The 17799-nt window shown below is 36.3% G+C and overlaps 1 protein-coding gene across 1 annotated transcript; it reads right to left on the bottom strand.

Annotated features, from left to right (window-relative positions):
* Positions 1-257: 257 nt before the first annotated feature.
* Positions 258-3014, bottom strand: LOC117282003 (uncharacterized). The gene is made up of 4 exons (XM_070190110.1): positions 2120-3014; positions 1959-2011; positions 1647-1811; positions 258-1040 (listed from the first exon to the last, which is right to left on the bottom strand). The coding sequence occupies exons 1-4, from the start codon at positions 3012-3014 to the stop codon at positions 258-260; spliced, it is 1896 nt and encodes a 631-aa protein (XP_070046211.1).
* Positions 3015-17799: the final 14785 nt, after the last annotated feature.

Raw genomic sequence — 17799 nt, forward strand, 5'->3', positions numbered from 1 at the left:
ATGAATCCTTGTGGAAGACACATATACACTTCATCAGTCAGATCTCCCTGCAAAAAAGTATTATAGACATCCATTTTATCGATCTCCCAATTACTCATGGCAGCCAAAGAAATAACAGATCTAACAGTGACCAATTTGACCACAGGGGAGAAAGTCTCCTGATGATCAAGTCCTTCTTGTTGACTATACCCCTTGGCAACCAACCTTGCTTTGAACCTCTCCACCTCACCAGTGGCCATATATTTAATTTTGAAAATCTATTTGCAACCAATGGCTCGCTTTCTAGGTGGCAAAGAGACAACCAACCAAGTCTTATTGTCTTTCAAAGCTTGGATTTCAGCTTGCATAGCTTCCATCCACCTTGGATCCTTGACTACATCAGAATAATTCCTAGGCTCAACCTCAGCAAAAAACTTTGTTAGAAAATATTGATACTTAGCAAACAAATGACTGTAAGATAAGCCATCTAAAAGAGGATAGGAACAAGAGTGTGCTCCAGGTTTCCTGTCAGTCCTTGGAGGCTTAAGAGTTCTAGTAGGTCGATGTAGAACACTAACAATAGGAGAAGGCTGATCAGTATGTAGATGTGGAGCAACAAGATTATCAGTAGGAACAGACTCAACCTCCTGAACAGACTCAACCTCCTGGGGATCCCCATGATCAACCATGTGTGCTGGTGATGATCCATCAGCAGCATGTTGGACATGAGCATGTAAAAACATAGGAGCATTGGAGTGACTATCTACTGCAATAAGAAACTCATCTACTTCATGAGCAGATGGCAAAATATTCACACCAGGAATGATTGAGGTTGAATTCTCATTAGCCAGCAAAAAAGGAAAAATCCTTTCATGAAACACCACATCTCTGCTAATGAAACAAATATTATTTTCCAGATCATAAAGCTTGTAGCCTTTCTGATAAACTCCATAACCTAGAAGGACAGACTTAATGGCCCTTGGACCAAATTTATCTTGTCTTGGTAGACAGTGGTAAAGCATAAACAACCAATCACCCGCATGTGTGCCAAGAAAGGGGATCTACCGTACAACATCTCAAAAGTAGATTTATGTCCTAGAACTGTTGAAGGCATTCTATTCATAATATGTGTAGCAGCTTCTACACAACACCCCCAAAACTTGACTGGAAGACCACCCTGGAACTTAATGGCTCTAGTAGTCTCTAATAGGTGCCTATGTTTCCTTTCCACAAACCTTTTCTGTTGGGGCGTGTAAGGACAGGAACTCTGGTGTAATATTCCATGCAGTTTGAACAACTCACCACAACTACTATAACAAAATTCAGACCCATTGTCAGATCTGAAAAATTTAATCTTTTTACCAAATTAAATAATAATCATGGAAATAAAAGTCTTGAGCAATTCAGAAATATCATATTAGACTCTTAATAAGAAGGTCCATGTCCATCTTGAATAGTCATCAACCAAAGTAAGAAAGTGTCTCATTCAATTATAAGTAATAGCTTTATAAGGTCCCCACACATCCATGTGTACCAAAAGAAAATATTGATCTGCTCTACTATCACTGATTGAAAATGGAACTCTAGTTTGCCTAGCCAATGGGCATATATCACAATGATGTAAAAGAATCAGCCTTATTTGTAAAAACAAAAATCTTCCTAAGTACTGCCATTGGAACATGGCCTAATCTTCTATGCCAAACTTCTCTACGTCCTTCCTTAACAGCCATAAACCTCATGTTTTCCAAAATATTGCTTTTAGTCGGACAATCTAACAGATAGAGTCCATCTAGCTCTCTACCAGTCACCTTCACTTTCCTAGTGCAAAGGTCCTGAAAAATACAAAATTCAGGAAAGAACAAACCACAGCAGTTAAGTTCTCTTGTTACTTTGGAGACAGATAAGAGATTAAATTTAAAAGATGACACACACAACACATCTTTGATCACATCACCTCCAGCCAACTAACAATCACCAACATGTGTTATTTGAGCAGAATCACCTATTGGCAATTGTACATTTCTTGAATTTCCTACTTTAACACCATTAAGCAACAATTTGTCATTACTAATTATGTGATTAGTGGCCCCGATATCAACTATCCATTGAACATTATTAACCTATGAAAAAATAGGATTACCTGCCAAATGAGCACTAGCATTTGAAGTTGAAACATTGCTTAGCATATTCAGAAGCATAGAGTATTGCTCCTGACTGAATGCTGGAGCAGCAGTGTTCTCATGCACCACCGCATTTACCTTGTTCTTAGATTTAAAATCAGCAGGGTAACCGATGAGCTTATGACAGTTCTCTTTCAAATGCCCTTTCATGCCACAGTAGTCACACTTTATTAGTTTATAACATCTATCCTTAGAATGACCTGTTAGATGACAAAACTCGCATTCAATATTATAATTCTTCTTAGATTTACAAGTAGCTCCTACTTGTGATGTAAACAAAGTAGTTGGCTCAATTCCAGTGCTAGCATACTGATTTCCTGCGACTATCTTCTGACTTTCATCTTGAATAATCATAGCATACGCCTGGCTTACAGTAGGCAAATGTGTCTTTAATAGAATCTGACTACAAGCTTGGTTGTAGCCCTTATTGAGGCCCATAAGAAACTGATAGAGCCTCTGATGTTGTAAATGCTTAAGAAATTCTTTAGATTTAGGACAACCACAAGGAGGAGGCATAAGAAAGTCATACTCGTCCCATAGATCTTTCAATCGAGTAACATACACTGATACAAAGAATGTGTCTTGAGTAAGAGTAAATATTTCCCTATACAATTGATATTCACGAGATCCATTTACCTTGTCAAAATGCTCCTCCAAGGATAACCAAATGTCATGAGAATTTAAAGAAAGCAGAACTCCAGTCACCAATACATTGCTAACATTACACATTATCCATGAAATTACGATTGCATTGCACCGATCCCATAACTTCCATAGTTCTGGCTCAAAATCCTCTTTTAAGATAGTGTCGTCCACAAAACCGAGTTTATTTTTCCCAAGCAATGACAATTTCATAGCTCGCCTTCAAATCATGTAATTATCCATGTCGGTCAACAAAAAAACCTATGGACAACGATCCTGAGCCATCAGACGGGTAGAGATAGAGTGGGTGATTATGGTCAATCACCATCGATCCTCCACCGAAAATTTCGCCAGTAACTTCATTTTCCTTATCGGCAGCATCATCTTCAATCGCCATGAAAACAACAAGTAATTAGGGTTTCTGCCAAAAAAAAGAGTTGAATTCCTCGATTTAATCAGAAATATGCGAAAGATCCCTCAATTCAGCTAATTAGGGCTCTGATACCATGTTAACTTTTACTTATTTACACTGATTATGAAGTGTAATCCACAACTAAATGAATTGAGAAGACGAAATTGAGAGCAGAAGAAAGGCAGAGAACAGAGAGAACAATTTGATTACTTCACTGCTTAGTGTATGCGTATTCTTATACTAATATCTATTGACTCCTAACAAATGACAATTATAAATAAGAAAAATAATATAATTACCCATGTAGCTAACTAATGATCAGGGAACTGTAGTACAATTAACTAACTCCTTTACAATAAGTTATAGTAGGAAGATATATGCAAGCACATGAAAACTATATTAATTAGTTTTAAATTACTTGAACTCTATATTAACCGATCATCATATAAAATCATCAATTTATATTTTATTTAAATGTCAAATACCCAAAAGGTAGATAAACATCATAATGCAACAAACAAAAAATGAGAAAACGACGTGTGGTTAAAAGAAATATGTGATTTGCTTTGATGTGGAGGAAATAAGAGGAGAAAAACGATGTGTGGTTAAAATTAAGATGAAGAGTAAGAGGCGTGACTTTTGAAGGAGTAAAAAGAGGCATGTCTTTTGGAGGAAGAGTGAGCACATAAATAATGGAGAAAAGGCAAGATATAAGAAAATTGAAGAATAAATTTTCTAGCATTTACAATATTGCCAGAAAAAAATATATTTTACTAACCATTAGTCTTTTATTGTTGTATTATAAATGCATATGGTCTTCAAGTAGAACACAAAAGACTATAGCACGACAATATAAGAATACAAATATAGAGAATTTATATATATTCAAACTAAAATAAGAAAGCATTAATACGGCCATTACAATTTTTCTGCGAAAAAATATATATTCCAGGTCATTACGATGTTGCAGCTATTAAAAATGCATATATGGCTGCAAGTATAGTACAAAAGTGCAGAGAAGAAGTTGAACAATTATCCAATACCAATTTCGAAGGCTAAGATGAAAACGTAAAATAGTCTAAACTCTATATAAGTAAACTATAATCAACATTTAAAAATATTGTTGTCGAGATTTGATCCCAAAAAAATAGAAGTAAAACAACATTTTTGCACCATTAGTAGGCAAAAAGTTATAGTATTTAAGAATATTTATACCATAGTTATACATTGTGTAAAAATTATAGTAGTAAAGAATCTTTGGGTTTTTGCAAGATTTTTAAAGTGTTTTAGAATCTTTACACCTTTATTTATGAATTAGGGAAAAGGAATTATAGTATTCCAGAATGCTTACACCATCAGGTATGAATTGTGGAAAAAGCATAGCTGTGCTTTGGACTGTACCTCAATCTTTTCACGGCGTTTTGACCTCGTAATCCTTGTCTGACCACACCTATACAATTAGATTAGGCTGTATAAATTTATATGTTGCAAATATATAAGAATAACGCATAGATTGTATAGATTAATTTTGAATCAAAGACCGGCAGTTGTGGAGTGAATACCAATATTTGTTGAGATCGTGGGCGAGATATGTTTTTCTTCGAAGACTTCATTAGCGGTGAATTTAGTTTTTGTTGAGGTTTAACTTTCTGGTGAGTGAAAAATATAGTGATTACCAGTGAATTAATGAATTTTTTTCTTTCCCCCCAAAAAAAGAACAAAGAAGATTAGTCTAGAGAAGTTTAACAAAGTAAAGGCAAAGAGAAAATGAGCAGAAAAAAATATGAAAAGGCTACTGAGTAATTGATAGAGTATGGAAAGACAGAGGCGGCCCAACGGTAAAGCAAATGAAGCGACTGCTTTGGGCCTCATACTTTGGAGGGTCCCAAAATTTCCCAACATTTATAGTTACATGTGTCAATTTTTCTTTAAGAATGTTAGGTGTTTTAAAATAAAGTAAACAATTTCAAGGAAAGATTAGAACTTTGGAGAGAAGAGTAGTATTTTGGGATTCACTCCCTATTTAATAGTGTGAACATATACCTTCTTGCCTTATTTGTTTTATATATAAACATCACTATTAATAAACATCACAAGAGTGGGTTGCTCTGGTGATGAGCACCCTCCACTTTCAACCAAAAGGTTGTGAGTTCGAGTCACCCTAAGAGCAAGGTGGGGAGTTCTTGGAGGGAGGGAGCTGAGGGTCTATCGGAAACAGCCTCTCTATCCCAGGGAGGTAGGGGTAATATAACGACTCGACCGGTCATTTTGAGTGTATTAGACCTGATCCCCTATTTACTGCTTTTTTCGTATCTTTTCTTGCTTATGTGGCTTGCCGGGAGGTTTTGTTTGTAGTTTCGGAGTGCTTTAGGACACTTAATCCCTAAAACAGAAGCTTAAGTTCTAGGATTTTTTACCGTAGTTGGAACTATGTGAAGACGACTCCGAAATAGAGTTTTGTCGGTTTCGTTAGCTCCGTTTGGTAATTTTGGACTTAGGAGCGTGTCCGGAATGTGAATTGGAGGTATGTAGCTGAACTAGGCTTGAAATGGCGAAAGTTGAATTTTTGGAGATTTTGACCGGAAGTGAACTTTTTAATATCGGGGCCGGATTCCGATTCCGAAAGTTGGAGTAGGTCTGTAATGTCGAATATGACTTGTGTGCAAAATTTGAGGCCAATCGGACGTGATTTGATAGGTTTCGGCATCAGTTGTAGAAATTTAAAGTTTCAAGTTTATTAAGTTTGAATCAGAGGGTGATTCGTGTTTTTAGCATTGTTTGATGTGATTTGAGGGATCGACTAAGTTCGTATGGTGTTTTAGGACTTGTTGGTATGTTTGGTTGAGGTCCCGGGGGACCTCGAGTGTGTTTCAGATGCTTAACCGATTGAATTTGAACTTTTGCAAATTATGAAATTTTCTCGTTTCTAGTGTTTTCGCACCTATGCTTTGGAGACCGCACGTGCGGACTCGCATGTGCGGAAGGGAGCTCGCAGATGCGGCCCTAGTCTGGGTAACTAGTGGTCGCAGGTACGACAAAAGGGGATCATAAGCGGAGCCGCTCCTGCGGGGGAGTGATCGCAGAAGCGGGAGCCGAGTGGGTGAGGACTTCACAAAAGCAGACCATTGTCCGCATGTGCACACGTGCAGGTGCGAGCCCAGGCTCCGCAAGTGCGGAAATGCTTGGACAGAACCTACTTAAGTGAGGCTTCGAGATATTTGGCCATTTTTACCAAAACCTAAGATAGGGAGCTCGGATTTGAACGAGAATTTGAGGGATTTTCAGAGACATCGATTGGGTAATGATTCTTCACTTGTTTTTGGTTATATTCCACTAATCTGCCATTAATTCCATCCTTTAATTTCAGATTTGGGTTGAAAATTTTTGGGAGAAATGGGAAGAAGTCCTTCAACTAAGATTTTGAGTTTTAATTGAGATTTTGACATCGGATTTGGATACTTTTGGTATGAGTGAACTCATGGTTGATTGAGTGTTAGTATTTTGTGACTGTTACCCGATTCCAAGATGTGGGCCCGAGTCGACGTTTTGGGACGATTTTCTAAATTCTTTCTTTAGCTTTGATTTCATAAATTAAATTAATTTCTTATAGTTATATTTATGGTATGTAATTGATTTTGGCTATATTTAGGCCATTCGAAGCCGGATATTTGTGAAAAATGTATTGTTACCGATTGATTGAGCTTGGTTCGAGGTAAGTGTCTTGCCTAACCTTGTGTGGAAAAAATCTCCTTAGGATTTGGTACTGTTGTAATATGTGAGCATCGTGTATACGAGGTGACGAGTACGTACACGGGCTAGTTGTTGTAAAAAAAACCGATTTTACTGAGTTGCAACCTGTTTTTCTTTTAATTTGGGTTATACCATTTTTCTGAGTAGTAATATGCTTTTCATTCTTAATTGCGTTATACCAACCTGTGTAGTTATCCTGTTTAGTATAATATTGTATGTCTACGTACTTTAACTGCTTATTTGAACTCTGTGAAGCATGCCTAGTTGATTTTCTGTTTTTCCTTGTTCTTTATCAGTACTAACTGTAGAAATCTTGTTGTTAACTGTTGTATTTATTAGTTTGAGCTGTGTGTCCACTTTTGAGACTACGAGGCGGTTTCTCGGGAGTTCTCCCTACACATTTACTTTTGAGACTACGAGGCGGTTCCTCGGGAGTTCTCCTTGCACATTTACTTTTGAGACTACGAGGCAGTTCCTCGGGAGTTCTCCCTACATATTTATTTTTGAGACTACGAGGCGGTTCCTTGGGAGTTCTCCCTGCATATTTACTTTTAAAACTACGAGACGGTACCTCGGGAGTTCTCCCTGTATATTTACTTTTGGGACTACGAGACGGTATCTCGGGAGCGCCCCTATTGTTATATCATTGTGCGGTGTTTGTTATTGCTTTGTGAATACTTGTTTTTGTCTTTTTTCGTTTAGTTCATTTTTATTATAGCATCTGTCTTATTATTATATCATAGTAGGGTCCGGACCTGATCTCGTCACTACTCTACCGAGGTTAGGCTTGACACTTACTGGGTACCATTGTAATGTACTTATGCTACTTTTCTGCACATATTTTGTGTGCAGATCCAGGTACTTTTTATCAGCCCCGCTACTAGCTGAGAGTGCTTGCTTCTGTACAAAGACTTCAAGGTATATCTGTCGCGTCCGCAGACCTCGGAGTCCCCCTTTATTCCCTCCTATGTCATTTACCGTTATTACTTCTTTTATTAGACTCTGGTGTATAGAGATACTAGTTTCCTTCTGTAGCTTGTGACTTCTGATGTTTCGGGTTTTGGGAATACTATGTATTACTTGAGTGTTGGTTATTGTAAATGTCGAGCGGCATTATTATCAGTTATTTAGTTATCTGTTACAGTTAGTTTTTATGTTTTGCTTCCATTTCTGTTATTTTCGCATCTTTGTTAGGCTTACCTAGTCGTAGAGACTAGGTGCCGTCACGACATCTTACAGAGGGAGAATTGGGTCGTGACAGGTAAGGTCTGCGTATACACTACCCTCCCCATACCCCACTAGTAGGATTATATTGGATTGTGGTTGTTGTTGTTGTTGTTGTTGTTGTTGTATTAATGAGCCCACATTCTTTTTATCTCTTTATAACCTTTTTATGCAGAAGTGCATTCACTTTTACTATTCTACACTCGTTTGGCCTTCTCTAGAATTCAAGTGTTAATGTATGGCTAACTATTTTACAAACTATTCATACAATAAAAGACCAGAAATAATTGTGACCTCTTTTGTTTGTTCCCAATATTTTTGCATTGCATCAAGAATATTGAAGCACCAAATATATATGTAGTTATATCTATTTGTTGAATCATATTTGATTGTACTATATTTTTATTATTGTGCATTTAAAATATTTTATAAATAAATTATTAATAATTTTACATCTCTAAAAGCTAAAAAAAATAAACTAAAGAAAGAAAGCTTAGGGCCCCTCGTTGAAGTTTGGCTTTGGGTCACATATATTATTGAGCCGCCCCTAAAAAGAGAGATAACTATGAAAAGAGTGATAAGTATGAAAATAGAATGGGTTGTGGGAAGAAAAGAATTGTTGTGGAAGAGACGGTTGTGAACGGGAAGTGTTTCGTTTATAGTGTGAAGAAACTTTTAATGTTTTGGCAATAAATTTTGAGGTGTAAAATCGGAAAAAAAAATAGAGGCGGGAAAATGCATTTCCTGCTAAATAGGAGTGTCACGTAACTGGTCTAGGTCCCTCAATTATATTTATATATAGATAGAAATATAGATTATTGTGAAGCATCAACTTGTTTTCACTAATGTGAAAGTCAAGCAATTGACACATGTGTTGCCATTTGAAGGTCCACCAAGTGGCACCTAAATTAATTTAAGAAAGTTTGTAAACATAGACTCCAAATATTCCATTTAAATATTAGTGTAAAACAAAGACCCATGTTAGGCGGGTGTGAAAGTCAAAAATCAACGTAGACAGTTAGTTGGTAGTCGACCAGTTTTTTTGTTAGTATGGCATCTTTCTTATTCTTAGATTGCTATTACTACCTGTTATTTTTTTAAAGTTATTTGCCCTGCTTCTTTTTATCATTTTTAAGCGAAATATCTCTCGAAAATAATATTTTTGCGATAAAAGTAAAATCTACCCACACTACCCTTCCCAAACGTAATTTGTGGGATAGTTGTTATCGTAAAACATTAGGAGTACAATAAGTAAGGACTATCATTGTTTTAATCTAAATAGTAAAAGTAAACCAAGAATAGAGTATTATTTGTAAAAGAAATTCCCATATATTTAACATGTCAACGATATCAAAATTGAACTAAGATCACCTAATTGACTGAAGCAAAGGAAAGAAATCCATGACTGAGACCCCTGGACTATACCCCTTCATAATAAACCCCTGTTTCATTCTTACTAGTGTGTATGATACACGCTCTAAATAATTTTTAAAACCTGCCATGTGGTAATCCACGTAGATATTTAATTATATTAATCTTAAAAACAGGCTTAATTAATATATGTTAATCTAATTACGTGAAAAAATAAAAAAGGGAATTTTGTTACACGAGTCCGTCATTTACACCTCTCAAAGTATGATCTATTTGCTCTCATCGGAAAAATGCTCTAGAGACAACTTCTTTAAGTAGCAATTTTCTTTATTAATCAAGGTTTCTACCATCGATTTCTCTGTCTATTATTGCTGCTATTCAAAATCGGGATTAAATCTAGGGTTTTGTGATTGTTTGTTGAAATTTGTGATTTTTGTGAGAAGAAGAAGAAGAAGAAGAAGAAGAAGAAGAAGAAGAGAGTTAGAACAACGAATTCAATATTTGAATCTTCTTCTTCTTCTGCTTCTTCTTCTTACATTGATTTTATATGGTGTTTGTGAACATATTGTAAGGTAATTTATGATGTTTTAGAGTGATGAGCTATTATGGCACTTTATTTTTTACTATTATTTAGGGTTTCTTTTTTTTTCTTAATTGCAAAATGAGTTCGTTAGATTTATTATTATTTTGATAAATTGGTGATTGGGGTTTGTTCTTGATGATATTTGGAGGTTATGTTTCAAATTTGACCTCATTTGAAGTAGATTTAGGTATTAAATCATATATTTGATTGTTAATCGGAGAAAAAATTTCTGTTTCTGAGCAATTTGCACTTCAGACCTTTTGGCTTAAGTATATCTAAAGTGCAATTTTTCACTTCAGACTTATTGGCCTTAAATGTATGAAAATATTTGTTGCACTTTAACCTTTTGGCCTTAAATGCATTTGAAGTGCAATTTTTCACTTCAGACTTATTGGCCTTAAGTGCATGAAACTATTGGTTACACTTCAGACCTATTTGGCCTTAAGTGCATCTGAAATGTAATTTTTTCACTTCACACTAATTCTTTTTTAACTTTAGACCCGATAAGTCTAAAGTTGATCTTAAAGTGGGTAGGCTTGCAATTTTTTTACGAAGTGAGTATAAGTTTAATTGTGACCCTAAAACTGGGTATAGATGCAAAAACCCCCAAAAACGTTGTTGAATCCAAGGTCGTGCGGTTGATGGTAAGTGAAATTGGAGTTGTTGAGGATGCAATTAACCATAGTTCAGTGAACAGTGCGTTATTATTAATTTTTTTTAAAAATAATCCTTTGAACATGTATCCTAATTTTTGAAACAAAGGCAATGGAATTTATTATCCCCTTTATATTATTTGGATGGTTGTTACCTATTATATTGTATCTTTTTAAATACAATATTTATTATGATTATTACTTAAATTTTATTGTATCGTATTATTAAATTTAGCGTTACATAATGACGAAAAGTGTCACTCTACGAATGGACCGATTTGGTGTGGTCGCATTGTTACCTTAGGTTTTCCTCTCATCTTGCCCCTCCTTATTATTAAATAATTTTATTTTATCTTTTACCCTACTTTTTTATATAATAGTTTTACCGCGTATCTTTTTTTTTCTTCATAATATTACAAGTTTATTCTCAATGACAAATGATACAATCTATCCAAATATTGTATATATTAAAATGATATAGTACAACACTATACAATATGATATAATTCACTATGAAATGATACATAACAACCATTCTAACAAGCTGCAAATAACCATTCACCTCTTGAAGCAACAACTAGGGTTGTCAATGGATCTTAAAAACCGACAAAACCGACCGAACCGTACAGAACTGATTATTAGGTTTCTTTTAATAAAACCGTAGATTTTTATATAAATTTATAACTGTACCGAATGATAGGGTAGATTTTAAATTTTATAAAAATAAATCGATAAAAATACTGAACCGTATCGAATAAATTTATATATGAACAATATATTTTATATACTAAGTTTAAAACTAACAAAGCATTAAATGTTTTTTCTTCAGTCTTGGGATTATGGAATGGCTCCAAGTGACCAACTAATTAATATCCAGAGTCCCAACTTTTAAACCTATTCTACTGCTCATATCGAAACTAAATGAGTTCCAACATCTTGAGTAGCAAGCCACTAGATATTCCAACGATCTTCAGTAGTAAGCCACAAAGTATCAGATATCTTTCCTCTCGTATGATTTGGATTTCTCTTGTTGTTCTAATACGCTCGATTCTTGAGTCCAACTTTGATTAATATCTTTCCGCTCGTATGATTTATACTTTTCTTGTCTTTGCTTAATTTATTTTACACTACCATAGGATAGCGGGATGAATCTCTATTCTGGACATCTATTATGTTCCTTTGATCACCACTTTTAAAATAATAAAAATGCCTAGAGAGTTTTGCCAAAGTCCTATGCAAGTACACATTTATCACATTTTAACTTTGACTAGTGACTCTTGCATGACTTTTTTAAAAATATACCAAAAAATTAACTGAACCGTACCGATACCAAAAAGAAACTAAGATGATTGAGAATGAAATAACCAAAAAATTTGGTTTGACACAAATTTTATAAAATAACCGGCCGAACCGAACCATTGACACCCCAGGGAAAAAAGGTCAAACTAACCCTTTTCTATTTGAAAATATTTAATTTTATCCTCTATTATATTTTTTGTGTAAAGATACCCTTAAAAACTTACCACATGACATGTCATCTCACCATGCCCTTAGGCTATTTTTTCATCAAAATACCCTTTGTTCTTCATTTTTAAATGATCGTACGTTTTCAATTGCCATTCTAAGCCACGATTAGCCAATTATGTTCCCACTTTTACCTTTGATTTTACCATTTTCTGTAATGACCCAACCGGTCATTTTAACTTTTAGAACCCCGTTCCCCTAAATAAAATTCTTCCGTATGTTATTTTGCTAATTTATGACTTGCGTGGATGGTTGGTTCGGGATTTGAAAGTGTTCGGGTTGAAATCGGAACACTTAGTTCTTTAACTTGGCTTTAAAAGGCCAAGTTTGACTTCGGTCAATATTTTGAGAAAACGATACCAGAATCGGGATTTGATGGTTCCAATAGGTTCGTATGATGATTTTGGACTTGGGCGTATGTTCGAATCGGGTTTTGGACAACCCGGTAGCGTCTTAGTGCTTAATAAAGAAAATCAAGTATTTAAAAGTTTAAGGTTCTTTAAATTTAGTTTGGAGTAGGTATTGGAGTAAATGAGGTCCGTTTGGAATTCCGAGTCTGGGAGTAGCTCCGTATGGTGATTTAAGACTTGCACGCAAAAAATTGATATCATTCCGAGTAGTTTAAGTATGTTTCGGCGCTTTCGGAGTAAGTTTGAAGAATTTAAAATTTTTAAGTTGAATCAATTTGGTTTGAGGTATGATTCTTAGTTTTGATGTTATTTTACATGTTCTGAGGGTTCGAGCGAGTCTATTTTATGATTTCAAACTTGTTGATATATTCAGGAGGGGCCTCGGGGGTTAACCGGACGAGGATCAGACTAATTTTGAACTTGGGAGAAAAGCTAAAGCTTTCTGCTTCTGGTACGATCGCACCTGGGCAAGGGAAGGCGCAAGTGCTAGCCCGCAGGTGCGCAGAAGAGACCACAGAAGTGGACTAGGCGCAAATGTGATGGTACAAGCCACAAAAGCGGGGCGCAGGTGCGACGTACAAGTCGCAGAAGCAGACTCGCATATGCAAGCCGCTGACCGCAGAAGCGAACGAGGCCGGCTTAGGGGGAAGCCGCATCTGCGATGCCTTTTCCGCAGATGCAGAGCCGCAGATGCGAAAGGGTTATTTGGCAGAATGTATTAAAATTGGAGCTCAACCATTTTAGCCCATAATTCCTCCATTTTTGGGCGATTTTGGAGCTTTTTGTGAGGGGATTTCAACTAGCAACTTGAAGGTAAGTTAATTCTACACACTTTGAGTTAAATACATAGATTATGGGTAGATTATAACCTGTAAATTATGAAAATTAGGTGTTTAGGGGAAAAACCTAGATTTGTATAAAAATGTGATTTTAATCACGAAAATGGTTATGAAATTGGATGGAAACTGTATATTTGAGTTCTTGAGATTATGGGTAACGTTTTCCTCCGAAAATTTCCAGAATCCGGGCACATGGGCCCGGGGTGAATTTTAGGAGTTTTACCATTTTGGGTCAGATAATTTACTTAATAGTATAATTTCGAATTATTGAACATATATTAATTATTTTATATAACTTTTGGATAGTTTCGGATTTTTCGGCGTCTAATTGAGATTTTAACGCGACATTGTGATCGGGAAGTGGACCTTGAGACAAGGTAAGTCTCTTGTCTAACCTTGTAAGAGAGAATTTACCCCATAGGTGATTTTAATTAATAATTGTTGTTAATTATGGGGCTACGTACGCACGGGGTGACGAGAGTCCGTGCGTAGCTACTAATTATGCTATGTCCGGGTAGTTTAGGATTCAAATCATGAATTGCTTGTGATAATTTCATCTTTTATTTAATTAAATTACCGAAATTATATTGTGAATTGTTAGAAGAAATAGTAAAAGATTGAAGTTTCATATACTTGAATTTTTGTACAAATTATTTGGCTGTTAATAGAAATTGTACATCCTTATATGTTAGTCATATAATAATGACTTCTCATTCCGGAGGTTCAAAAGAAAATGTCATTCTTTCTTGTGGAGCGGGCCGAATATCTCGGCATTATAGATGCATCTATGGATCGTGTCGCACGTCCCTCAGCAGTGTACACGACACTTTGGATCGGGACGTACGACCTCGGCAGAAATCGTGCTTAATAATAATAATTACACGATATCTTGATATTTTATTGCAACTTGTGAAGATAATTGATAAATTGAAAATTATTGAAATTGAAGAATTAATTATTTCTGCTTGTTAAGGAAATTATTGTTGTTCATATAAATCATGTTTAATTAAATGTTTTTTATTTTTAAAATTTATTGACTCATAGTGAATATCAAAGTCGGCCTCTCGTCACTACTTCTTCGAGATTAGGATTGATACCTGCTGGGTACACGTTGTTTACGTACTCATGTTACGCTTGCTGCACTTTTTATGAAGGAGCTGAGACAGGTGCTATAGGAGAATCTACCGGCGCATACCCACGTTACCCAGAGGCTTAGTGGTGAGCTGCCGTTTTGAGTCTTTCGGCAGCAACTAGTGCCGCTTCTTGTATTTGTATTCTGTCTATTTTTTTCAGACAATATTTAGAAATTTTTGTATAATCTACTAGATGCTCATACACTTGTGACACCAGATCATAGCACACACACTAGTAGAATTTTGGACTTAATTATTTTCTTGGTTTTAATTTATTAGATCTTTTATATTTTTTTCTTAATTCTTGCAAGTAGGAAGAGTTTAATTACTCGGATAATTTTTAAAGAAATAAATATATATTTAAATCACTAGTTGGCTTGCCTAGTTATGATGTTGGGCGCCATCAGGACCTATAGGAAATTGGATCGTGATAACATGGTATCAGAACACTAAGTTCACGTAGGTCTCACAGGTTATGAGCAGGCCTATTAGAGTCTTGCGGATCGGTACAGAGACGTCTGTACTTTTCTTCGAGAGGTTATAGGATGTTAGTAAAACTACCTCTCTTCATCTCCTATCGTGCAAATGATGTAGCACTAAATATCCTTCTATTATTCTCTCACAGATGGTGAGAACGCACTCTAATGAGGTTCCACACCAGGGAAGGGTTACTCCCCCTATTATTAGAGCCCGAGGCAGAGCCCGAGGGAGGGCTCCAACCTGTGGTAGGGGACGAGGACATCCCAGAATTGTTCCAGTTATGCCACCAGCGGGTCTAGTAGAGGATCCTATTATTGAGGAACAGGGCAAAGTGCCTATGGCAGATCCAGCTCTGGTGGATTTCACATCTGCACCGGGATTCCAGGAGGTCATGGGCCATATGCTGTGGTTCATAGACACTATGACTCAGGCCGGTTTATTTCTGACAGACCCATCCACATCTCAGGTGGGCGGGGGAGCATAGACCCCTACCGCATAGGCTCGTGGGCAGGCAACTGTTGTATATCAGACCCAGTGTGCACTACCCGTGGGTGGAGCCCAGCCAGTGGCAACGATTATACCTGAGTGCAGACCAGCTGCGGCCTGTGAACCGCAGAAGCTATTGGACAGAAGGACCAGGCTACATCCTCCTGTGTTTGGGGGAGAGCAACATGAGGATCCCCAGGACTTCATTGATCGGTGCATGGACAGAATGCACAACATGAGGATATTGGAGTCTCATGGAGTAGACTTTGCTACTTTTCAGCTGGAGGGCAGAGCCCGTAGATGGTGGCAGTCTTATCTTCTTGGCAGAGAAGCAGTTTCTCCTCCCATGACTTGGGACAGGTTCACCCGTATTTTTCTGGACAGGTGTGATGACCCAAAATATCATATTTAAATTTAATAAGTAATTCGGTGTTCTAAGACCTCAAAAAACACTATTTATTATTACTCGACTTGCGTGCGCAGTCTGTACAATTTACCGGAAAGTTTTTATGTAAAAAATGGATTAAAATATGAAATAGAGCCTTAAAATTCAATTGAGTTGACTTTGGTAAACATTTTGAGAAAACGGACTAGAATCAGTATTTTGATAGTTCCGGTATCTCCGTATCGTGATTTGGGACTTGGGCGTATACCTGAAATTTAATTTGGAGGTCCCTACCTCAAGTTATGACCATTTAACGGAACTAGTAATTTAAAGGCTAAAGATTTTCAAGTTTGATCACGGGATTGACTTTTTGATATCGGAGCCGGAATCCGATTCTGGAAATTTGAATAGCTCTGTTATGTCATTTATGACATGTGTGCCAAATTTGATGTCATTCCGGATTCATATAGTATGGTTTGGCACGAGATTTACAAATTGAAAAGTTTAAAATGTAAAAGTTCGAATCGAGGTGTGAATTGCAATTTCAATGTTATTTGATGTGATATGAGACCCCGAGTAAGTACGTATTATGTTACGGGATTTGTTGGTATATTCGAACGGGGTCCCGAGTACCCCGAGTGTGATTCGGATCGAAATCGGATCAAATTGTGAACTTAAGCAAATTCTGGAAATTTGCTGCCTCTGATACAATCGCACCTGCGATGCCGCAGGTGCGGCGGAATTGCGTAGATGCGGGACTGGGCTGGCCTAGAGTCTTCGCAGGTGCGGCCATTTTGCACAGAAGCGGATGTCGCAGGTGCGACAGGAATGTCCGCAGATGCAAAACTTCACTTGGAAGCCTCGCATCGCAAATGCGAGCTTTATCTCGCAAATGCGAGTCCGCAAATGCGGAACTTTTATCCGCAGATGCGAACATGACTGGGCAGAGCCCATAAATTAGGAAATCGCCATTTTTACTCATTTTTGAGTTTTTAAGTCTCAGATTTTGGCGATTCCAAAGGAGATTTTCACGACTTTAAATTGGGTAAGTGTTCTATAACCAAAAGTGATTATATTTCATGAATCCATGTCTATATTCATCACTTATTTTGGATTTAGATGCAAGAAATTAGAATTTTTGTATAACTTTTCAAAAACAAAAATTTAGATTTGAAGGTCTATTTGACATCAGAATTAGATAATTTTTGTATGGTTGAACTCGTAGCGGAACGGGTATTCGTGTTTTGTGAGTTTTTCCAGGATTTGAGATGTGGGTCCCACTGTCTAATATTTAAATGAATTTCGGATTTTTATCTAAAAAATTAATAAATTCATATGGAATTAATTCCTATGATTCGTATTGAATATATCGAATTATTTGTGAAGAGATTTGAAGCTTTTGGAGATAAATTTAAAAGGAAAAGATGTGGTTGAGTAATTGATTGGAATTTGCAAAGCGAGGTAAGTGTCGTGGTTAACCTTGTCTTGAGAGAATGGAACCCTTAAATTATTTGTTATGTGAAATGCATGTGAACGACGTATAGGCGAGGTGACGAGTGTCTATACGTCGTCAAATTAATTGTTTGCCTACTTACTTGAAAAATCATAAATTGTTTTAAATCATGAATTAATTTTTATAATAATTGTTTCTCTTCTATTCTTTGTCAAATATTAATCCTTGAATTCTTGCATTAATTGTTACATGCTATTTGAATTATGTGTCTTAATTGTTATTTGACATTTAGCAT

The sequence above is a fragment of the Nicotiana tomentosiformis genome, chromosome 12 (genome assembly GCF_000390325.3).
Source record: "Nicotiana tomentosiformis chromosome 12, ASM39032v3, whole genome shotgun sequence".
NCBI lineage: Eukaryota > Viridiplantae > Streptophyta > Magnoliopsida > Solanales > Solanaceae > Nicotiana > Nicotiana tomentosiformis.

What these genes read in the sequence shown, in the direction of transcription:
- LOC117282003 (XM_070190110.1), bottom strand. Translation starts at nt 3,014, where the DNA reads ATGAAATTGTCATTGCTTGGGAAAAATAAACTCGGTTTTGTGGACGAC. An exon ending in ATTCTGCTCAAATAACACAT is followed by an intron (nt 1,812 to 1,958) that starts GTTGGTGATTGT and finishes TGTATTTTTCAG; the next exon opens with GACCTTTGCACTAGGAAAGT. An exon ending in TAGGCCATGTTCCAATGGCA is followed by an intron (nt 1,041 to 1,646) that starts GTACTTAGGAAG and finishes GTTGTACGGTAG; the next exon opens with ATCCCCTTTCTTGGCACACA.